The sequence below is a fragment of the Semicossyphus pulcher genome, unplaced genomic scaffold (assembly GCF_022749685.1).
Source record: "Semicossyphus pulcher isolate SPU_LCO1_2020_fin unplaced genomic scaffold, fSemPul1.0.p SCAF_23, whole genome shotgun sequence".
Classification (NCBI taxonomy): Eukaryota; Metazoa; Chordata; class Actinopteri; order Labriformes; family Labridae; genus Semicossyphus; species Semicossyphus pulcher.
This window is the reverse complement of record NW_027211697.1, coordinates 203145-226686: the sequence shown is the minus strand read 5'-3', so window position 1 is coordinate 226686 and position 23542 is coordinate 203145. Positions and strand designations below refer to the sequence as shown.

The 23542-nt window shown below is 41.8% G+C and overlaps 2 protein-coding genes across 3 annotated transcripts; both read right to left on the bottom strand.

Moving 5' to 3' along the window:
- Positions 1 to 461: 461 nt before the first annotated feature.
- LOC138602866 (coenzyme Q-binding protein COQ10 homolog, mitochondrial) lies at positions 462 to 3650 on the bottom strand. 2 transcript variants are annotated; one of them, XM_069674473.1, is made up of 5 exons: positions 3448 to 3650; positions 2732 to 2884; positions 2300 to 2492; positions 1632 to 1733; positions 462 to 1014 (listed from the first exon to the last, which is right to left on the bottom strand). In XM_069674473.1, the coding sequence occupies exons 1-5, from the start codon at positions 3549 to 3551 to the stop codon at positions 862 to 864; spliced, it is 705 nt and encodes a 234-aa protein (XP_069530574.1). In that variant the 5' UTR covers positions 3552 to 3650; the 3' UTR covers positions 462 to 861. The 2 variants fall into 2 exon arrangements, with proteins under 2 accessions (XP_069530574.1, XP_069530575.1); XM_069674474.1 differs by lacking the exon at positions 462 to 1014 and adding an exon at positions 1409 to 1491.
- A 1388-nt stretch (positions 3651 to 5038) lies between these two features.
- On the bottom strand, positions 5039 to 7298 carry hsd17b1 (hydroxysteroid (17-beta) dehydrogenase 1). Its single transcript, XM_069674529.1, has 6 exons — positions 7166 to 7298; positions 6774 to 6935; positions 6519 to 6698; positions 6259 to 6352; positions 5965 to 6148; positions 5039 to 5657 (listed from the first exon to the last, which is right to left on the bottom strand). Exons 1-6 carry the CDS (start codon positions 7260 to 7262, stop codon positions 5502 to 5504), a joined length of 873 nt encoding a protein of 290 aa, XP_069530630.1. The 5' UTR covers positions 7263 to 7298; the 3' UTR covers positions 5039 to 5501.
- Between the last annotated feature and the right edge of the window lie 16244 nt (positions 7299 to 23542).

The window sequence follows — 23542 nt, the reverse complement described above, 5'->3', positions numbered from 1 at the left end:
GACCTTTCTTTGGACTTGTATCTGTGTTTCATAACCTAGTAAAAAATAGTCTTAGTTTGTTCCAACACGATAACCCTTATACACTATTACTGACTCTTCCTCTTAAACACTGTATGCCATGCTGCTTGCATGAGTTTTTATTGTATGGCCAATCACCTACTGATAAAGGCTTGTCTTACTTAGAAGCCAAATAGCAAGAAGACAAGGAAGTATTGGCTTTGGCTTCAGGTCATTAGAACTGTGCTTATGTAACCGTTCCAGGAGACACATGCTTTTTTTCAAACTTGTGCCAAAACACAAGAAGCAAACTGTTACAGACAAGATCCACTTAAAACAGGAAATCCTTGTGTCTTCATGTCGTAACCAGTCGCTGCTCCATTGTGAGAGACTACTTAGAAACTACCAAGAAATTCAACGATATTTCTGAAAAACAGGTGCTATAAATGACACATAGACATACGTTTACCAAAATAAGAGCCTTTTAATTCCACCGACAAAAATTAAATGCTTGACAAAAAAAGAGCCTTTAACTCTTTTGGATGTTTTAGCACCGAGTAGGAGTCACTTGTCTGTATATTACCCCACAATTTTACAAAGAGAACATCTTTGTACAACAATATTTAAAACATGCATAATTCATATCCCTGAAATAAATATATATGTACAAGAAGGTAAATAAATGAGCTTGTCAGCTTAGAGATAAATAGTTTTAAGTATATTCCATGTGCAAGTCAACTAAAGATATGAGTGAGTTCAAATCGAAGATCCAGTCTCCCGTGTAAGACAAGTGTTGGAAAGTTGGAAGGGTTTGGTTAAAAATCCAAAGTGGATGTGGATTACAGGCAGGTGAGAGTGGTCTCCTCATGTTGACCGCCTCCTTAGCGATGCCTCCTGCTGGCTCCTGCAGAGTGTTGCAGCCCGTGATTCAAAGGCACTGACCATCTGCTTAACCACTTCGTCAAAGAAAACGCTGGCTAGCTGAGAGTGCAGAAGAGACCTGAACTCAAAGGACACCTACAGAGGACACAGGAGGGATACAAACATGTAAGCAGACTGTTTGTAAGACCAGTCTATTGTAAGTTTACCTTAACAGATTTCTTGCTAGTATCGGAACATAGACCTAAAACTCCAATCCAATGTTAATTTCTTCAAAGACACAGTCTCTAAAACATTGCAGATTATCATTGAAATTAGACTTAAGTTCCTTTAAATGTTCTTTTATAATCAGTTTATCTTCTTCAACTTGTTCTACTGAAGGGAACCACTTCCTGGCTGACCCTGAGTTAATCTGAGCCAACGTTAAGGTCAGACTTCAGTCAGCGGCTCTTTAACACTGTTCCCAGCTATTTCCGGGTAGCCAGGGACACTAGGAGTCTACTCGAGGCTAAATTTAGAGCATAATGAGATTTTACTCAGCACTTCCTTTCAGTGAGTAATCCATTCACAAAGGTACAAGAAGGATGACTTGGAGTCTCTCCTTAAGAATGCAATCTGAAGAACCATGTTTTTCTTCTGTCAATGGGGGATTGTTCATTCATTGATTAAATCTTTCAGCTTTCAATAAGTCAAAATAATGTGGCTGCTGCAAAAACCTTATTTCATGAGATATTCAATTCATCGTATACACTTACATAGAAGTCCACTTTGCAGGAGTTCGGAAGGTCTTTGGCTCCTGGGGCAAATCTCCATATTGTTTCAAGATGGCTGAAGAGGGAACCATCAGTGCACACGGCCTGTTACAAAAGACATTCACCATTATTTAATCTTTGAGAGGCAAATGGGTTGTAATCAGTATTCTCTGAAGAAGCACAGAATGAAGTCCCCTGCTGACGCAATCTGACAGTTTATATTAAAAAAAAGAAAAGAAAAGAAAAGCGTCACAGTAATCCAGGAAAATATAACCAACAGTACAGTTTTCCTAATGACATGAGACATCTTTAAGGTGAAAGAGGATGTAGTGGCAGGACCAGCAGGAAGCCACAAAAGCTGTGTGACAGAAAGCTGCAGTTCCTCTAACACCTGCTCATGCTGGTTCTAAGAAACATTCACTGCACTGATGTCAGGAAGAAAAAGCTCCAACTTCTCTCTTAAAAAAAGTCAAAGATACGTTTTTTTAACGTGAATAGAAATGATATTTCTAATATGTGACTTAGAGGCAATCTTAAATCCAATCCCATCCTCACTGAAGCCTCATCTTTGACCAACATATACAGGAAGTGGGCTTTGATTAAAAGTAATCATTCATAAATAGGTTGGTATTTGTGAGTTATTTCCTAAATCTACCAAGACAAGGACTTACCCTGACTTGGTGGTTTGGGACGCAGGTGACCTCAGAGGTGTAGCGTTCCACAATGGGTGGGAAACCTATTTCGAGCTCTGCCTGGACATTGCCATTTGGTCCCCTTATGACTCGAGACTTCTTGCACCAGGGAACAAAGTGCTGGTACTGGTCCACACTTGCCACCACATCATACATCTGCTCTGGAGTATACCTGAGCACACAGTCACATGATGTAACACATTCTTTAAAATTAATTACAGTGTTCCTTATAGGTATTTTCAGTTATGGATTTATTTTCAGATCATTCATTTTGTGGAAAATTGTGTAAAGTGCATTTAATAATTGTTTCAGAGCACAAGGTTTGTCCAACTTAAAATTCCAAAAGCAAAATAATATAATGTTATCATCTAATCATTTCACTAATGTTGGCCATTACGTAAAGGCACTCACCCTAATGTCCGGCATTCGGTGTACTCCATCCTGCGGGTGATGATGGGAGCAGCCAGGTTGATAAAGCTGCGGCTGGGTGTGATGGTGGGGATGGTGGGGCAGAGAGGCAGGCTGGCCCTTCTAGCTGCCAAGGCCCCACAAGAGCCCAAGTGTCTGAGGGGAGGAAATGAAATATATGGGAACACATGAATGAATGTGTGGGGAATATACAAGTAACTTTCAAAGTATACTCCAACAGGCATCCAGGTCTGTTTACATTTTCTGTAAATGTAGGTGAGTTTAGGAATATGGAAGTTTACCCACGTTATTTGTATTGCTAATGTACACTGTTTTTAACGGTATGCTGTGTTTGAACGGTGTTTTTAAGGGAAGCCAAGCATTCATCAACACTTTTCTGATGAAAAAATAACTGGATTAATTTTACCCTGCTGCTGCTGGAGGTAATGATTGTCATATCACAAGGTAACAGGAGAGTGAGAAAAGAGTGACTCACACAGGGATTGCATGACTCACACATTAACACATAACTCGAATTAACACCGGCATTTAAGTCTAATTCCAAAATAGTAACAAAATATCTCCGTAAAAACAAAACACCTGGAATAGCTACACATTTGAAAACATGTCAATAACCGTATTAACAGAGAAATTAAACGTAAACGAGCACAACTGAATACCTGTACACATCTCTGTGTCGAAGTCCCACGATCACTCACCTGACATTAGCTCTTTTAGTGTTTCCTCGCGCAACTTTCACAGCGTGGGCTTCAGACACGTCCAGCAGCGCCTTAAAAAGGAGAGAAGTCGTTTTGTTGGACATGGCGAAGTATCCGTTTGAAAATGTACACAGGTTTCTCGGAGAGACGTCGGTAGTTTCACATAAGCAGAAACAGAAACCAGCTTCGTTCTAACTGATGAGTCGTTCAATCCACCTAAGGACAGCAGTGACGTAACGGCAGGTGCCGTTTCCTCTGGCCAATCAGAGAGAAGGGTTGATGAAGTTTAAAAGTTGACCTTGATGCCTTATGATTCCTAAATTCATGAAGGTAAAACAAACGAACAAGAAAACCAATTAATAATAATCAGACCACTTCTAGGTTTTATTGACTGACAAAATGAAGAATTTAATTTACAGTAAAATGCAATGAAAGCGGAGGTACTGGTGATGGTCGAGTGTATTTAGAGATGTTAAACCAGTACAGTGTGTATAGTTTAACATTTGTAACAAAACAGGCCAAGATTTTAATCTGTGTCTTTTTATAAACCTTTTTAAAAGTAGTTTTTCATGATTTATTACAAAAAGATGTTATATTAGGAGCTTTAAAAGTTTTTAACAGTATTTTGAGAGGTTTCTTTGAGCCTAGATGACATGTGTGGGTGAGCTCATGGGACATAATCAAGCACGTGCTGTGTGCACGACACAGCTGAACTTCGGTCCGATAGCAGAGGTTATCTGACTTTCAGATTGTGTATCACAATGTACCAAAGCAAGTTTCCCAAGCACCACATCCCACTGCATTTCCAGTAAAGTAATAAATGAGTCACCTCACCAAAAATAAGAATAAGAATATTGATAATACATCAGTTTCACATTAAGGTTATTAGCTACTTGAAGTGTAATGATGGGGCTTTCAGCAAGCTCCTAGTGTACTACAATTTAAAGGTCACCATTGAAATGAACTGTAGTTGTTTTCAAAGCAGAGCAGTTACACAAGAATCACTAAAAAGCAGAATTCAATAGTTAGAAATATAGAAAAATAAAACTAAATTTAATTCTGATAAATTTTCAAACAGCCTTTAGCTAACTCTCTTTATACTGTTCTGCATAAAGCCTCTTAAAAGCTGAGACCTCTTAGTGCTGTTGTATTTAGCGGCTATGTGGTTATACTGCCAGAACTGGTAGTGTAGGATCTACTTCGGGATTTTCAGACCGGAAGTAGGGCACCTGATCAAGGAGGGATTTAAGAAACTCAGTCAATCCGAAAATAGGCCGGAAACGTAACTTGTAGATTTACAGACAACTTATCTCAGGTTGTAAGAGAACATCGAGGTTTAACAGCCCCAGGCTGTTCCAACAATTACACAAGGGACTGATGCTGATCCAGCTGGCCCTCGTTCATCTCTGATCCTTGAACTTCAGTCATTCAAAAGAGAAAACAGCAAACAGTAAAAAGTTTACTAAGAACAATATTAGGTATATGGTAACTTTTCTTCCTCAACTTTTTGCAATAGAAAGGTAGAAGGGCTCATTTTCTCTCAGCCATAGCTTATTAAATATGCCAGCCAAAGTTCTTGTGGTTGCCAGACTTGTGTTTATTTTGTTTTTATGTGCGAGTAGTTTGTGCCTGTTTGACCCAAATAGCAGACAACAGTTTCAGAATCAAAATATGCCAACCAGTGTGGAAAGAACACTATCAAACAACAGGAATTGTTGTTGAACAACAGCTTTTGCATCACTTAAAACATTATACATATCAAGTTGCTCCAACCGCCTGAAATACTATATTCAAATGTAGTGTTTATGTGTTAAAGTGTATTGAGTTATACAATTTCCGATAAGTGACACACAAAAAATAGAAGTATGGAGTCCCTCCCTTCTGTGAACTCTCAAAACTCTGAACTTACTGCCTTTACCAGTTGAGCAGCCACAGTGAGTCAACTTTATTCCAGGAACTAAAACACTGAAAGACCAAATAACTAACCTCAGCAAATAAAGCAAAAGAAGAGCGAGAATAAAGTAGTGGCTTGATTTAAAACAAAGTGTGTCAAGTTATTGTTCCTCAGCGGAGAAAACGATTTTGCTCATGGCACTGATGTAGCGTAAGCCGTCTGGTTCTGTGACCTTCAGTTTGGTGAGAGGTGGCATGACACCGCTGGTGAAGTATCTGAAAGCAGGGCTGGGTGACTGGATGGCATCTAGAAACACCTTAGAGACAAACACAAACATAACAGCAGGGCTTATATAAAGAGGTGCTTCAAGCAGCTAAATAAAACACATCATTACAAGTGAAAGTATAGACCAATAAGTTAAATCAAGGACCTTGTAGTCCTTGTATGCTGAATAGACCCTGTCTTTGTTATATATTTATATTATTTGGGATATATTTTTGTTACATCTTCACATGTAGTTTCATATTGCTCTAGTTGCTGACTCTTACTGCACCAATAACTGATCGTTTGGTTAATTGTATATCACAAATGCAGACATGATTATCTGTGGACATAAAACACACCTTTACAATGTCCTCAGTGTCCTGTGCTGCATTTTGGAAAATGGAGCTGCAGTGCTGCAGGTACTTTTCATAGAGGCTGAGCGTGTGTGAATCAACCTGTTGGAGAGACAAATCCCCGAGCTCCGCCTTCTGCAGGTTGACCAGGAAGTCCGTGTTGACTGGTCCACACTCGATGAGACTCACGCTGCAGGGTCAGGCATCAGGTCAATAGTCTCTCCTAATCAACATTCACAGTTTGATTTTATTTACTCAACTCCTTCTCAAATGATGCAAACAGCAAGCTTTAAGACTCACTGGATATTGAAGTGTTGCAGGAGGACTGCCATGCTCTCACATGCTCCCTCTATTGCAAACTTACTGGCACAGTACACCTCATTAAAAGGCAGACCTGTAAGAGAGCATGAAGTACAGAGACTGGTTATTTTGGCAATGTCATGCATGGCAGCAAGCCTCAAAATGATTTGTTTTTGCAGTTTCTATGAAATCATTACAAAAATTGCACATGTGGAACACTGTTGACATTCAGAGATTCCTCAACCGTTAACTTGTCTCACCGTGAAGACCTCCAGTGCTGCCAGTGACCAGTATCCGGCCCTGACCCTGAGCCTTCATGTCTGGTAGGAAAGCCTGGATGGTCTGGATGGTTCCGAGGAGGTTGACGTCCAGAATCTGCCTCATGGAGTCCAAGGACTGCACCTCCAGCGGCCCCATCAAACCCACACCGGCATTGCACACTGTGAGCAGTAAAAATAAGACCGGTAAGACACACAAATTAGAAATAATATTAAAAATTTGACACAAGAGCATACCGAGAATGTCCACTCGTTTCTCCACAACCCTGTCCCTCGCATCCAGGATGGACTGCCGGCCAGTCACGTCCATTTGGAGTATGTCCAACGTGTCCCTGTGCAGACCTTTGACACACTCTAACAGACGTTCCTTCTTGGCCAGGTTTCTCATTGTAGCATAGACTAAACAGAAAGCAGAATACAATATTTAGCTCTTAATTCAAATCATGTATATTTTGCAGAATAGATCTGGTTGCATGATCAGTCTCAAGCCAAGTTGTTTGTTTAGTCCAGTATAATATACAGTGCATACAGTATATTACAATGTATTAAAAACAGCACTTCCTGACCCCGTGTAAGCTCTCTTAGAACACATTTTAAGACCATGATTAGTAAATATCAACTGTGGTTACCTTTGTATTCCTTTTTGGGGTCAGAGGCCAGCCGGACAGCCAGACTGAGACCAATCCCCGAGGAGCAGCCTGTGATCAGAACCACCTTCTTCTCCATGGCTCACTAATGTTCTGCTTCAATAGAAAGCAACTGGAAAATGAGGATGCGATGAAGGCATGTGAAGTCTCTTTCTCCCAGTGTTTTCACTTTTTTCGCTGTCACAAGGACACTTAAACCTAAACACGCTCCTGGTATCAGACATCTGGAGTCCTCCCAGTTTTTTTCTCATGTCCTTGATAGTATCGTTTGAGAATCTCCCGTTGAAACATGTGGGAAACATTTCTGCCTTTGTTTGAGGCTTGGTAAAACTTCCAGTGAAATTAACAATGTATATTTGGAGGTTTCGAAACTAAACTAACTTTCAATGAACTGTATCATCTGAGAGTAACAATGCTCGCAGAAACAAACACATACACTGAGCACTCTGACGGTTTACCTTTGAAATGCAACGCTTATATGAGCACCAGGTGGCAGCAAAACATCATAATAGCTGGCCATCTGGCTGTTCCATTTACCACATAAAGTCTATGAAACTGAATATAGACAGAAGGAATGGCGAGTTTGTGGGTTTTATTTTAAGGGATCGAGAAAATCGAGGAAAGTAGCAATCTCATAAGGTTTCCAAAATCAGATATCTTATCCATTTGTCCAGACTGCTTTAGAGGAAAATTGTTTTTTTAGGCAGATTTAACAGAAAGTTGTCACACACAAAGTTACCTGAGCTAACCTTACCTTATACACATTTTGTTAAATAGCTTTATTACAGTCAGAAAATTGCTATTGAAAAAACCTTTTCATTATCTAAACAGATCTTAATAAGTCTTGTCATCTGTTTTAGGAATGTCAAACAAAGGAAACCTGCAAATAAAATCGAGTGGCACGGACAGGAAACTAAAGGGAAACTTGGCCATTTTAAGGCAACAAATTCCATTCTTCCAAATCTCTGAACCGTATGTGTCTATTTCTCAGTAGAAGCGATCTATCGTGCAAACTCTGAGCAGTGATGGAAATTTGTTGTGTTATTACAAGATGTCAGCATGTGCATGTCAATTCAAGTCAAGTCATTCTCAGGAAACGTAGGATATGCTAAATGAAAATTGGCTTTTTTATCTATTATTGAAGTTATTTGTGTGTTTTACTTGTATTGGGAGCACGCCTCATATAACATTGTGTCATGACCCTCTCTTATCTACCCTAATCTCTTAACTCTCTAATTCCTCCTTTTTGTGCATTTTAACACGTTACCACATGTGCACTCTCCTCCAGCAGCGTTTCTCGCCTGTCAAAAGAACATTTCAGCAGCCTGATTTGAAAGAATTTCTTCTGCTGGTGGGAGCAAACCAAGTAGGAATTTCCTGCCATTTTGTTGCGTTCCTCCCATTGAGATGGCATCAGCTTGGCCGCTGTCCCAGAGTCTGTGGGACAGATAACAGCCGACCTTGAACCACTTTCACACATCTACAACTCCTAAGCATTAAAAAGCTTGACCTCAGAACTTACTTTCCTGGTATACTGTATGCAAACGTTTGTTATTTCTGTTAATTGCTAATTATGTTTGGGGCCTCTTATACACTTTCAGTTCTTGGCCTTATGCATGTGCATTTCTATTGTTCTGTAGAGGACATGGAGTACATCCAAGTTTCTGTTTCTAGTGTGCAAATCGGTTAACTTAGGTCAAACATCAAATGCAAATTAAACTGAATATGCTCTGTGTTGAGCTTCCTGTCTGCCTTCCTCTATCACCCAAACAAACTCAGAAGTACGCGCTGTACTTCATCCTTGAGTTGTCTCTGGACGCCTCCTGACAGCATGGCACGGTCTATGGTCCATGGTCTAGTGCAGTTGGGCAGCCTCCCGCTACACGTGGCCTACAGTTTCCCTGTTGCCCAGTAATTACCGAGAGATGGTGGAGTGGAGGTGCACAGTGGTCTGGAAAGGCCTTTAAACACCTCCTGGACAAGATAGGCCCACAGCACAGAGAGTAAACAGACCTTTAAGACCTTTCAGTTTGTCTGGGAAGGAGCGAGGGCATCCCACGTGCACAGCAGTGTGTCTTTGTGGAATTCTAGGGGGAAAGTAAAATGTTTGTTGGATGTGCTGAAGGCAGCAGGCCAACCTCGTGCTCAAGTAGGAAATGCATGAGATGGAGCAGCACTGTGACTGCAGGAAAGGAGCCGCTACTGCTTCAAGGGGGAAAGAATAACAGCTCTCTCGTGTCAGTCCATGTATGTGCTCAACCTGTTGCAGGACAAGGCTGAGTGAGTCACGTTGGACTGTGCTATTTCAGGCCAGACACATGTACTGTGTGCATGGTGCATAAACAGTGTGAGATGTTTCAGCAGCAGATGCTCTCGACAGGATGTCCCATGTGAGAATGATGAGCAGAAGTGAAACAGCTGGAGACGTGTGGTGGATGTGGTGAAGCCGAATGTCACGCTATCGTTATCAACAAAGTTAAACGAGGCCAATTTTTCTGAGGGGGTGTTTCAGCAGAACTGTAAAAGGTAGATCTTACCTTATAGAGATGCAACCTTACTTTTCTGCAAGATAAAGCATGTGCCTTGTGTTTAGAAACCATTTAAATCAGACTTGTTCCTAATCTCAAAAAAGGGTGATAAAGTTTGGTGTCTGTCATTGTTGTGATCAGCTCCTAGCAGCTAAGGTGGCATCTCCATCCAGCCCACAACAGGGAAGAAAAAATGCTTTCCTTTAAAGAGGCCCCTCTATATTAAAAAATAAAGCTTCATGAGAGGTTTCGTTTCACTTGGTAAAACCACATTTTGATTGCTGCTGTCTAGACTTGATGGAGTTTGCGATTAAAGATCTGCGTCTGCATCAGATGAGGTAGAGTTACTTTGTCTGTGACCCTTTTTTTTTGCCTCTTTTCTCACTACATAGGAAATACATTGACTCTATCTTCAGCCTTTGCTTTTATAATTCCTCAAAGTCTCTCAACTTCTTCCCTCACAAAATGTTTTCCCTGTAAAGGTGTTGCAGGACTGTGTGGTAAAAAATAGAAAGTATCCCCTGTTCTGTAAAACCCATCCAGCCTTTAAGACAACCGGGACTGGTGTGAGGGGATCCAAAGAATTCCGACCCAAACCAAGGAGCCATGACTTTATATGCCTACTTATAAACTGCTGACTGGCGAGATGCTGCGCCGGCTAATCCTCCTATCCTCATGAAATATACTTCAATAAAGGGTAAAGAAAGAGAGAGAGCCTGACAAATGCACAGTGCATTGTTCGCATGGTGAAATAGCGGAGTGTGGCTTGCTCCTCTCTGCTAGAATCATCATGGCTGAAACAGGAGAGGACGTACGGAAAGTATGAAGGGTTTTAAACTCACAAAAATAACAGCAGAATCAGCACTTTTACATTTTGACTCTATGGAACACAATTTCCTGAAACAGCGTTTAAGTATAACTACATTTAACTTAATCATGATGTTGGAATAAATCTTATCTGTCTGAAGTCAGTATTAATGATAAAGCTGCAAGTCTATAACTCACTGAGGTCAGTGCAGGACAAAGACACAGAAAAAAATCATCAGTATTTTAAGTGCAAGAACTGCACATGCTTGCTGTGGGGACCCGGGGGGGGGTCTGGCCTAACTTCAACCAAGGTCGAAGGTCACTTGGACATGAGAGGAGACTAGGGCATCCTATTTAAAACATGTATATTTTCCCAGAGTTTTTGATATATGGGATGATGCAGGGGTTATAGTAGTCTGCTGGACATGAGGCTGTAACCCTTTGAGTTAAAAACAAGCCAAGTTTGTGTACATAACCTCAGAACTCCAGGAAATGGCAGGGATTATGTCATGGGAAATGTCCCATCCGTTCTGATTTGACCCCTCGGTGCATTTTTTTCTCACTATAACTTGAGGACATCCTGTTTCAGCTCCTTTAATGGCACATAAATTTGTCTCAAACCAAGACCTGACCTGTATTTCCCTCGAAGCATTGATGTCTCAATCATGGTTAAAGCTGGAGGTCAAAGCAGGACAGTTTCCGTGTGCATGCATACCTCCAGCAGCTGCACCATCATGGGAACTCTAGTTCGGTTGACAGGCACAAACATATCTGAAGTATGTATCAGAGGTTTGTTCCTCAGCGAGATCCAGCTCGTTAGATAACATACAGAGGAAAATTTAGCCTGTGTGAGTGCAGATGTCATCAGCAAAGGTTTGCTGGGTCAAGTCCCTCCCTGGTCTGGCTGCTGGGAAAATACAGTCTGAGACAGGAGATGACTGAGGGTACACAGGGGAGCTTAAATGTTGGATGTGAACAGAAGAAAACCTTTAAGGAAGCTGACTTTTAATGTTTTATATATTCACATTCCACATGTACATTCCAGTGTTAATCTTTCCTTTCTTGGCTCTCGTCTCGACTCCAGGTGCAGCAGGTAGAGAGTGCCAGGCACTCAATGCATCAGTGCCTCACCTGTGATGTGGTGAAATGAAGTGATGGGTGTCTTTGCACGGAAAGTGACTCAGCTGTCCTGGTATTTACCCGGCACTAGTAAATGCAGACATGTTTAAGCACTAGCACTCTCACTCAGCATAGTGGTTACAAAACAGCTTCTTCTGTTTTTCTATCAGTGGGCAGCAGTTTCTCTGTCTGTCTGAATCATTTCTTAATAATGCTTCTCCTTGTGTCTTCTTGCCTTCCCGCAGACACTGATGATATCATACGGGCACTCCACCCACCACCTGGTTACCAGGATACCCTCTATTTACAGCTGGGTTTGGACACACTGTTACTACCTGTGTAGACATAACAGGAGGCATTGTGTTAGCATGCATGATAGTAAGTGAGGAGACATTCTTCACAGACCTTCCCCGAAACATAAACACCACATTTCACATCAACACCTTAAAAAAAAAAAAAAAGGAGACATTTAAATTTGCATTCTGCAGTAGTCACACCTTTGAGTAGCTCTTTCCTGTTTTCTGTTCTAACCAAACCCACTTCCACTGGCTGTTGAATGCAGACAGTTCTCACAAAAGGAGATTATGAGCTATGCAGAGCTTACACCTGAATAATAAACATATATCCTGATTTTTGTCTTAGTGTCTTCCTGCTGGTTAAGGTCACCCCGCCTATTTCATTAGCTTGCACAAGCTTGCTTTTACGTGGAAGCTGCTGTGAAACCTTGGCAGACAATCTGTCAATGACAATTACCTTAGAAAATTAAAAGAACGCAACCCACTCCGCCCCATGCCACACTTGCATAATCACTGCCTCTGCTTTCAGTTCCCAGGAACACAATGAAAAGTGTGGCATGTAAATCTGTAAAGTGCCCGTCATTGTGAGCACTTTTTCTCCCCCGTCCTCTAATTGACGAGTATAAAGGATCATATTTCCTCTGCCGTCTTTGTCATCTGCTCTCAGCTCAGGCCCGGTATGTCCCGCACTCTCACAGTTGAGAGTTAATCCTTGTCATCGCCTCGACAAACACCGTTCTCACCTGTCTTCATTTTTAACATACCTGTTTTGGTTTGTCATGTTTTTTTCCTAACGACACAGGGGGGGTTCTCATTGGTTGATTCCTAAACGGTTTTTGCTTATGCTGTATTTGAATAAAATGTGCGGTGAAACAGAGAAAGCCGTGCCCTTTTATAAACACTCCACCTTGTATCTATCAGTGCAACTGCTCGCCCAGTATCTGGTTAACATGTGAACTCGTTGACATTGTTTGTTTCGGTGACAGTGGAGACAAATTTAAAAGTGTCGCCCTTAAAATACTTTTGTCAAAAATATTTATAGCAATATTTTGTGTGATGATACATTATGTACCCTGCTCAGTGTTAAGGTCAGTGTGTGATGGCAGTTTTATATGGCAATTTATAAGCAATGAAAGTAACCCTTTCAAAGTAGAAAACAATTAAGGCCTTTGTAGTTACAGCCTCACATGGTCTGGTATGATTATTAACTCATGGTGGCTAATGTTAGCTAATGGTATCATATCAGATATTGCTTTATAAGTGTCCCTAGTTGGATTGCAGACTTTATAGCTCCTTGGCTCTTGTGCTACTGTTGCATGAATTCTCAACATTATTCCCAAATCCCAAGTCGTAAATTGTTTCGATAAAAGCTAAAGTTACTTAGTGTACCTCTAAGACAATCTTTATTTCTTATTGCCATGGTGACCCTCTCTTCTTTTCTGTCCTCTTCTGACATAACTGGAGCTGTATGCACGCTGACAGCATGACATCAACCTGGCTCCTCTGGACTTCCATTCAGTGTAACTTTGGTCCAGAAATTCACATATGATGCTGATCTCGCCACCAGAAAGAGCTAACACGAGGGAAATTTCAATTCCATATTTTTCTGTAAAAAATAGGAGACAGGAAATTTATGAACACAGGAATCCTTTATTCCAAATAAACGGTGTTATGTAAATCTCTTTCTCAGTCTGCGCTTAGGATGCAGATACAAGACATTCCCAGAGGACCATCTGGGTCTTATCACCTCTGAACATCATTTCCTTCACAGAAATGACCAAGACCAGCAGCCAAGTCCCTTAAGTGTACTTGTGCTCACTGTAACTGCTTCTACGTGCTTATCACACATCACTCCCTATGTTGTCATGTCAGTGGCCCTTCACTTTATTGTGAAAGATGAGGATTTCTCCTGTCATTCCCCCTCTTATGCCTAAGCTCTGCTCTATTGCTGTTGACTTCTAAAGTGATTTAAAGGAAAGTTAAAGGTGTATTCTGACAGAGATAAAGGGGTCAAGTGACATGCTGGGGAATTTCTCTGACGTCTTGTGGTAGACAGCGATTAAATCGGTGTTGTGGCTAGATGACAGGGCAAAGGTCAATAGAAAGCTCTGGGAAACGTGCTCTGCTGCACGATCCTGAACTGTGGAGCAAATCACTCGACTTTATCTGGGGCAAACATTTTGCTGACAGTTTATCACACTTAGTAATTATTACATAAGACCTTTTGGGCCTATAATTTTGGGTTTAGTAAGGATCAGATTAGGAGCAGGAGGAAAGAAGCCCAAACGCGTGATTATTAGTGTCTGGTTATATAAGAAATTTTTTTGCGGGACTTTTTCCAACTCAAGAATAATATGTTGAATTCTGGGAGTGACAGGCGTGTCCTGAATGCCACGGTATTGCAGCCGTATATGGCCATCATACAGAGCTGATGGGCCAGTTTGACTCTCAGTAGCATTCCTTGTCGCCTTAGTTTCAGCTCATAAAGCTGTTACGAACTCACCTTCATATTTTACTTCCTTATTTACGGCTCATTTGTTATTGGTGACGGGTTAGTGTGTCACCTAAGAAGCATGGGTGGTTCCCATGCTTTTCACGCCCTTTCACTTACAAGAAACTCGATCACATCAGTCAGTAACTGCCACTGTTTAATAATAATTTCCACATGTCGCTTCCTGTCATATTATACAAGCAGCAGGTGTACTGAGTAATTATTATTATGAGTAATAGTAACTGGCCATTTAAGGTGATTAGAACAGGCTAATAAATCAGTAGCATTTTTCTTTGTCTTAGCTGTTAGTCAACAAGGATCCCGGAATGCCTTTAAAAGCTTACGTAAGAAAAAGTACACAAGTATCATCAGTTAAACTAGTTAAGCGTGTACTCAAAGTAAGTAAAGTAAAAGTACTTATTATACAGTATATAAAGGTATATAACAATATAATTGTCAATACCGATATCGATCAATATTCTGGAAACTGGAAAGGCAAATTTCTGGTAGATGATGAGAAATGACAAAAGAAACTTCACACTGCCTTTTACTTCAGCTAGTGGTATCAGGAGTATCAATCAAATTATATAATAAACTCCGTTTTAAAAACAGTAGCACCTTTATTTTTCTTGGAGTGTCAGTGCATACAAGCAATGAGGAAACACTTACTTGTGAGCTTTGAAATTATCTAACCCATTATCTAATACATGACAGTCTCGGCTGTGATTCTCACAGCAGATTCGGCCGGATCATATGACTGATCTGTCTCTGCGGTCTTTGATCAGTGCTTCGGATCACACACTACAGTGGACATGTGCTGTTCTCCTCATTAACGTAACACTCCCGACAAAGATGAAGTGACATCAAAGGTGGTGGAGCAGTCTTACAAGAGAGAGATGTCAGGCTGGATTTGTATTCGACTTTTATATTGAGAATGTTTTGCTTCTTGTGAGCGATTCTAAAATCTTATTTGCAGTATTTTCTTTAATGCTTGTGTAAAATAATGATAGCTGAAGTCTTTGAACAAGTGTTCCTCATATTTAGATGACTATTTTTATAATGATAGCATGTGATATCACATTACTACTCACACTGCAGTTTGTGCATTTAAAAAAGACGATGTGGCCTTCAGTTGTTTTTTAGTTCAACAATAATGTGATCTGTTTCCAAAGGATTCATCTGTTTTCATTGCTAGACTCTCAGTCTGGTTTAACAGGGATATGTCAGAAGATTCCTCTGGTCTCGCCTTGCGTCAGCAGGGGGATTCCTCGAGATCCAGCATCTGGGTGCTGCATTCTTGCCTTCCTTACACATCACCATCGCAACTCTCACGAGACACAACAGTCGAACAGCGGTAGTCGCAGACAGAGTTGTTTCCTGTCCCCCAGCTGGAGTGAGGGGTGTGAGAAACATGCTCGCTGAGCTCAGAGTTATGGTCAGAGAGGCGAACGGTAGCACAGAACCAAATAACCCCATCCCACAGTGACGATAGTCCCCCTCTCCGACAGACACTCCACTCAATAGAAGAGGAAGAGAGACAAAGGACACATTCAGTGTCTGTTAACACAAGAGCCCCTGTCAATTATAAATACTGGGCTATGAATGAAAGACATGGCTTTGTCACCAAACATGAAACTAAATCCTCAGATAAATCATCAGAATTGATTGGGAAGATTGTGTTAAATCCTGACAGATGGTGCGAGCCCAACCCTTTACTTGTGGGGTGTTGGGGTCTTGAATTAGAAGAGGGCCTGTCAGGCGAAGGGTGTCTCATCAAAGAGGGGACACGCCCTCGGTGCGGCCACAGACATTGGGCTGGAGGGCGGCTAACTCAGTCTGAATTCCTGCCAGAGTGTTTTATGTTCCCATTCAGTCTGAGGAAAGGGCTGCAGACTAAGGAAGCTGGACAATCTCCAACTGATTATTTTAAAGGAAATTCCTTTAACTTTTACATACTCTGCTGCCAGTTGCCACCAGTTCACCATCACAGTGCATGTGCACTTAAACTCCTTCATAGGGCAGTAAAACAGGAGTGTAAAATGTTCACTTTTGTTCACAGGCAGCCAAACTCATTTCCTCTGTGGAAAATGGGATTGTTAGACTAAAGGGTGTTGGGAAATGTTTGATTCATTGGTGGCTGCTGGTGATTTGCCTGGTTTGGGATGTGATCAATTGTAAAGCTGAGCGGGGTGATGAAGAGGGCAGTTTTAACACAGAGGCCTGAAGGGCCGCATGAATAACTAGCTGTCGACGTCAGCTATAAGTCATAGCTGTGGGGTCCTCGAGTGCACACACACATACCCACACGTTTAAGTGTGTGCACTTAAGTCTAGGTATCTCCCTGGGAGGTCTTGTAAGGGTAAAAGCAAAAGAACCAAAGAGAGCAGAATATGAAATTATGGGAGCGAATGAGCAGCCAGATTCTCATTAAAGTTCATGGGGGTCTCTCAGGCCAGGCCTCAGGATTTACTGATCTATTTGTCTGTGTGAGGAAGAAGAAAACACATCGAAACAGTAGCAGGCCGGAGCCAACGCTCTTAAAAATGGGATGACTGATTTCAGCGGTAAGAGAAGACCATGGTCCAAAGCCTCCCGATGAATATTTCACCTTCTTGAGGGTTTGCAAGTGGAGAAAATAGATTTCTGAGCTCCAGACTTTAACTCTTGCTCTTGGTAAATATATTGCAGGCCATGAAATTGGGTTTGCAGGGTCTTCAGAGGATGATTCCTTTACCTGTCAGGACACGTAACCTCAAAACCTTATGGCTGAATTTCCACAAAATTAGCTGTACATGTTTTTTTTCTCCAGAGGATAATTCCCTGTGATTGTATCTACAGAGGAAATAATCTTAAGGGCAGAGTGCTGAAAAATGTATTCGAAAGTGTGACAGTTGCAGCAAAAAAGACAGCGATGCACTGTGTCCGACCTTTGACCCAAACCTCTCTTCCCCTCATTCCTCATTGAAGTCACAGAGGCCCCATGATTACATGTGGTCAAACATAAAACAGAAACATACACAGGGACCAAATACATAAACAAAACAAACTCGTAGAGAAAACTCAAGCTCTATGTGATGCCGTGTAAACTGGTTGAATAATAATTAATAGAAAGGCCTCACAGAGATCTGGGATACCACATAAAATCCCATGACCTAAATGCTTACTCAATGCGGTCTGTTTGATTTTTCACCTCATTTTAAGGTAAGACCTTCTTATAAACCAAAACCACAAAGCTCTCCCCGATGGCCTTGTGGTCAGGTGGATAAAAGTCCAAGGCAAGATGTACTTGGCTTTGGTTTAAAGCAAACTCCTCCTCCCATATTCTCAAGAAAAAAACATTCATTTTTCTCAGCTTAGGGCCAGAAAATGATAAAAGCTGACACGAGGTGCTGATAGAAAATGTGTGTGTGTGTGTGTGTGTGTGTGTGTGTGTGTGTGTGTGTGTGTGTGTGTATGTGGCTTCTTGCACCATCACCACGGCTACTCAAACAAAAACACCGAATCCCAAGCAGCACGCTTCAGCAGGTAATCATTAGTAGCAAGCCGACCTTTGACCCCTGCCATGCCTCAGATGACATATGGTGCATCTACCTGCTGTTTCTGGAGTCACTGGGTCCAGTGTGATGCAAATGCATTGACCTGCAGCACCAGAAACAGTTGTTTCATGTAGACTCTGGGCTCTTTGGGTGCCTGTTTGAGTACAGCTTGTACATTTTCTATTTGATTATTATTTCCCAGAGGTATTTTGTGCATCTGTCTGTCATCTCTAAAAGCTGTTAGAGGGAATGTTTCCTTTTTATGAAACAAACTAATGTTGAAAGCATCATAAGAAAATTCCCTTGGCAAGAGCCAGCCACAACAAAGAGCATAGACATGTTAGCAAATGACTGTTGCTGATTTCCCTGACATTCATCATCATTTTTTTTCTGACTGCAGTTTCTCTTGGCTAGGCTAAGCCTTTGTCTTAATGCTTCCCATACCACCTCCCATGCTCGGTTGCCAATTAAAATACATTTTTTCAGTTTCTCTCCTGAGTCAGACATTCCAAAAGGATTTGTCTGCTTCCCCATGTCCTCTTTTGTCTTCGCTCATCCTTCTTTTATCAACTATAATGTCTTCTTCTCGCTATCTTCTTCCTATTTCTTCCTTTACACCCCTCCTTTCCTTGCTAACTATATTTATAGGTGTATCTGACAATCTCAGAAAAGAGTGAAAAGCTTAATTTCCTCCATCAATTTCACCTTGGGTTGCTGGGAAGTCACCTTTATTACTGCCAGACTGCAACTGCTATATTTTACCACTTTATTATTCCATGTCACCAAGCCCCAACTGAGACAACAGTAATTTGTTTTGGCAGCCAACCCTCGAAGATAAGCTTTTGATGGATGGCCACGGGTGCAGGACCCTGCTGCCCAGTATTTTTCATCTGGTCCAAGAGGGTGTCTGCGTTTTTTAAATCACAAAGTTGTATTTAATCCCACGTGGCATTATCTGAATAATGCTAGTATTATACAGGCATAAAGCATGTACAGTGAATCGAGCTGTAAAAGGCTTCATGTTGCCTGTTGTTGGATTAATGAGACAATGATGTGTCTGTGAGGGGGGATGGAGACCGGAGACGGAGGCAACAGCTGAGAAAGCCCTTTCAGTTTCTAAGTTGGTCTGTCTGGGCTGTGTGTCTGTCCATGGTTAAGCCTGGCTGCATCTGTTCATGCCCACACCCCAACCGCTTTCAGGGTGGTGTAATATCTAAACCTGTCAAAGTAGCCACGATGAGACAAGCTTTGATGAGCTATTTGAAGAATCTTGCACATGAAGTCAGTGCGACAAACTTCAACAACATGATGCCTCTATTCTTTGCTTCACTGAGACGGATAAAAAGATGATGTCATACCTTTTATATTATGTGAACAGCATGCCTTACTAATTCACCCGCCTGTGTTGAACCTGTTTATTCTGTTTCTTTTAACTTAACTTTACCTGAAGGAAATGAGCACTTTACCACAATCACTGCCTTTACGTGCAAGCAGACGTTTGCACAGCTATAGTTATGAATTCCTCTGGTCTGGGAAGTGGCATGCACAGAAAGTGAGGCAGGATGTGGCACAACGTCTCGACTACAAGCAGCTTTCATCTCTCTGTCTCATTGTGCTGCTGTTTTGCACAAAACCAAAGAGTGTGACAGTGTGACAGTGTCACAAGAAAAGAAAGTTGCAGCAAGCAGGGGAAGAATTTCTGCAAAGAGGCAATTTCATATTTGTGGGCAAAAAAAAAGATGTGCAGTTCACACTCAAGTTTTCCACTGCAATTAGTCTATCCGCAATTCTAACACAAGCGCTCCCAGTGCTCTCCTCTGTCTGTCCTCAGTGTTTCCCATCTGCTGCATTTATCATGGACATCAAGTCAATTTTTCCCCATTTGTTTTCTGGTCAGGAGAGATGAACCAAAACCAGCCATGGAGATTTGATTAACACCCTTAAAAAATTCCTTGAAAATACTGAACACTAAAGACACAAACATTGTTGTCTGTTGTTTTAAGCTGATTTTAAAAACAAATTTGGGGGGGAAGCCTACATCATGTATCATTGTAAATGAGGCCCCACTGGGTTCTTGAGGAGTTGAAAAACATGTTCGCTTTTCCACAAACAACAGAGGCTGTTCTTTCTGCCACTGTCAGGGGGATTTTAGTGCTTTTTCACGTGCCCCTTTTACACAGCCTGTTCAAGGTGGATATGTTGTGTTATTCCTCCTTGAATGGGACAGGGGTGGGAGGTTTTGGGGACATTTTTATGAGTCTGGCCCACCATCCATTAGCAGCTCACTTAAGCCCCTTTCACCCGGCTTTTTTGGTAGTGGAAAAGGTTACAATCTGCATTCAGACCCGGATCAAATGACTCTGCAGCAGACCCGGGTAATTATCGCCTTGGCTCCGGTCGACATTGATGGGAACACAATACCAAGCAGCATTCAAACATCGTTCCAAATTTGTCGGCACCAAGTTTAACTTCCCGGGTCTGAAAAGAAAGCAATGGCTCTGCCCCACATGCATGTTATATAACAGACTTGTTAAACGTCACTCGTTTGCTGCCAGCACACCGGCATTCCATGTAAAATCACACAGTAGAGCATTTCTATGCCAGCAATGTTTGGTTAAGCTGTTAGCTTTGGCAAAACACAGTGTCGTGAGAGCAGTGAGAGCAAACCATAAATGATTATATTGATTTTAACCAAGGCAGTACCCTGTTAGATCACTCTGAGAAAATTGAAATGATCAGATACACGTAAGGCAAGTGAGAGTCACAGTGTAAGATGTTGGCATTATTGCAGGGCTTACGGTTATTTGAAATAATGTGATAGCTGACAAAAATCCAAGTTGAGGCTATGTGTTGTCTTTTTATAACAAACAAGCAGGTGTTATTTTGAGCCTACTCTGATGTCTTATTTCTAACCCTCCACCACTGTTTCCTCTTTTGCCAACAGGATTAGTAACTTATCTCTTAATACCATTAGAGAGTCAACTCTTCACGTCATCCTGCGGTCCTGAGGTGAACATCTTCCAGCACCGATGTTGGGAAGTCTTCTGATCCTTCCCCGTCCGGGCCCCAGAGGAGATGTTTGTCCTTTTTGTTAACCACAGTAGTTGATGTGGAAGAAATGCCAGCAGCAGTACGTGGGTGGTGTGTTAAGTATTTAAGTCAACTGGAGCTATTGGGCTGTTTAGTTTTATGAGGTGCAAGACCTTTGCCACTCTATTCAGACTGCTTTACATTGAGGTCAAAAAGATTAGAGATCACACCAGCGTGTGACCTTGGCTCACCACCATTACACCATTGCAGGGGTAATTTATAGAGTCAAAGAAAGCATGACATCATGTATAAAATGGGCCTGCTGTTTGTCTTTCCTAACCCTGTAATTGGCAACATACACGCCATGTACTGTACCCAAGCAAATTAGGATCTGCCTGTGCAGAGACATGGAGCGTTTTCGCTAAAGCATCACGTGCTTGTTAATTACAAATTGCTCAACAACAGGACAGATATGATATCTACTGAAGTCGTTTATAAGCATTCAAAGAAGACAGGGAGCACTTATTGACTGAGGTGAGATTATCAAGTAGCCCACTGGAGTCTGAACCCATTCATTACATGGAATCCCCTTTCTGCATAAACAATGGTTAACAAGTAAGAACCACAAGCAGAGATTTTAGACAGCTTGCAATCATGCTCTGTATGGATTCAGCATGTTGCAATTTTGCAGACAAAGTCTTTTAGGCCTTTTTAACAAGGCAAATGTCTTGACAAAGGTTGATTGCTCTTCCATTCTCACGAAATTTTGCTACCATCAGCTGTTCTTGTTCAGGGATGGAGGAAAACAAGGGAAACGAGTGAGAGTAAGCAATGAAAAGGACACCAAAACATTTATCAGTGAGAGCTGTTTGACTTTGATCTACATAACCTCTTCAAAACATAGTCTGACAAAGACACCTCATCAGACAGACATTTTCCGATGCCGGACGATGACATACATGTTCAGTCATTCGTCCTCCATGGTATAAGCAAGGGGTGGAAACAGGTCATTGTGGTTCTTCAAACAGAAAAGGAAAAGTCTGGGATGTTATCAGAGTAGAAGATCTTTACATAACAGGCCTCCAAGCCGACTCATAAAGGAACAGCAGTGAACACTTAACAGCACTCACATAGTCTTAAGAGAAAAACACTAACATAATGAGACCCCCCACCACCACCACCACTCTTTTTACACACCCATGGGCAATGGAAATGAGAGGAGAGAAAGGACATCTTTAAAAATGGGGACAAAAGACTGTCTGTCTCTTTAACACATTTACCTTAGGGAGTCATAAGAGAGCGAACCGTGTACATTCACCCAGATCCTGCTGGTTGCCTCTTTTTGTCCTTTCACCCTCAACCTTTCACCTCTTCAGTAGTTCCTGATAAGGATGATAACATAGAGGAGGATGAGATGATAGCTCTATGTTTTATAGTTAAGAAATAACATGAGGAACGGCTGTGCATTTCACACATTTCATCATGAATACAAACTCCAGCAAAGGTTGAAACATTACCCCTGTAACCCAGTTACATCTATCTGATTCTTACCTTTGACATGTTAAGGAAAGGACATAGACTTTACTCTATAGCCGAGGTCTATAGAGAGCTGTGTTTTCTGACCCCGTCATGACAAGGTCTATTTGTTCCAGTGGCTCGGAAAGTGTTCCCCAGGTCACCGCTCAGCTTCTCATATTTATGTTAGCTAAACTGTAGGCTGGCAGGCTAATTCGCTGGTATGTGTTTTCATTAGGTCTCCCGGGCCGGGTAGCGCTCCCTCACTAACGTGGCTCCTCTGAACTCTGACCCTGGCTTCAATGGGAAGGCAGGCAGGGAAAGAGGGTCGAGGCTTCAGAGTGGGCTCACTTAGACTTAAGGTAACAATTTGAGGAGGCGTAACAGGTTATGCAACCTTGTTGCTGGTCGCTAATGACTCGGTAAGGTCTGAGGAATGTCCACTCTCAATAGGTCTCTTTTACATCAGTTGCTGTTTATGGCAACAAAATTAGCTTTAGCATGGTTAGATTGGACAAATCCTGCTCTGTGTGCTAGATAACAGCTATGTAGGGCATGTGACAAACCGCTAGCAGTGTGCTTAGCCATGGGCCATAAAAGCAGCACAGAGGGACCTGTCATCCCGTCATCTCCTTCCCATCCCTCAAGGGAGCACAAACACTCATCTCCACAATTAGAAACATGAAGGGTACAGGCTGGTGTGAGGCTTTTGAGGAAGGAGATTGTCTCACATTGTCTCATATGATCTCCCTAACACAGGGTGTGACATATGGCTGATAAAACCACAGCTTCCACCCTTAGTTCCTTATCGTCTGGGATTGACTCTCAGCTGGCAGGATTTGCTGTGCGTGTGGGTGCCTGCTGTTTGCTTGGGTCAGTCCAGGCCTTGCTCTCTCTAACAGCTTCACAGTTTCACAGTTAAAGCTTCAACAAGTCCCTGGAGCTTAGGTGACACATTTCCCAAGGAGTCCAGATCATCGTCACATTTCCTCATTGGCTTGTGATCACTTTGACTACAGGACCTGTGAGACTGAGTT

Excerpts from the sequence above, each read along its gene's own strand:
- LOC138602866 (XM_069674473.1), bottom strand. The coding sequence starts at position 3,551 with ATGTCCAACAAAACGACTTCTCTCCTTTTTAAGGCGCTGCTGGACGTG. Across the intron at positions 2,493-2,731 it reads ACCGAATGCCGGACATTAGG|GTATACTCCAGAGCAGATGT; the intron begins GTGAGTGCCTTT and ends CTGTGTGCTCAG. Across the intron at positions 1,015-1,631 it reads CCTGCAAAGTGGACTTCTAT|GTGTCCTTTGAGTTCAGGTC; the intron begins GTAAGTGTATAC and ends TGTCCTCTGTAG.
- hsd17b1 (XM_069674529.1), bottom strand. The coding sequence starts at position 7,262 with ATGGAGAAGAAGGTGGTTCTGATCACAGGCTGCTCCTCGGGGATTGGT. Across the intron at positions 6,936-7,165 it reads CCCCAAAAAGGAATACAAAG|TCTATGCTACAATGAGAAAC; the intron begins GTAACCACAGTT and ends CTTTCTGTTTAG. Across the intron at positions 6,353-6,518 it reads CAGCACTGGAGGTCTTCACG|GTCTGCCTTTTAATGAGGTG; the intron begins GTGAGACAAGTT and ends GCTCTCTTACAG.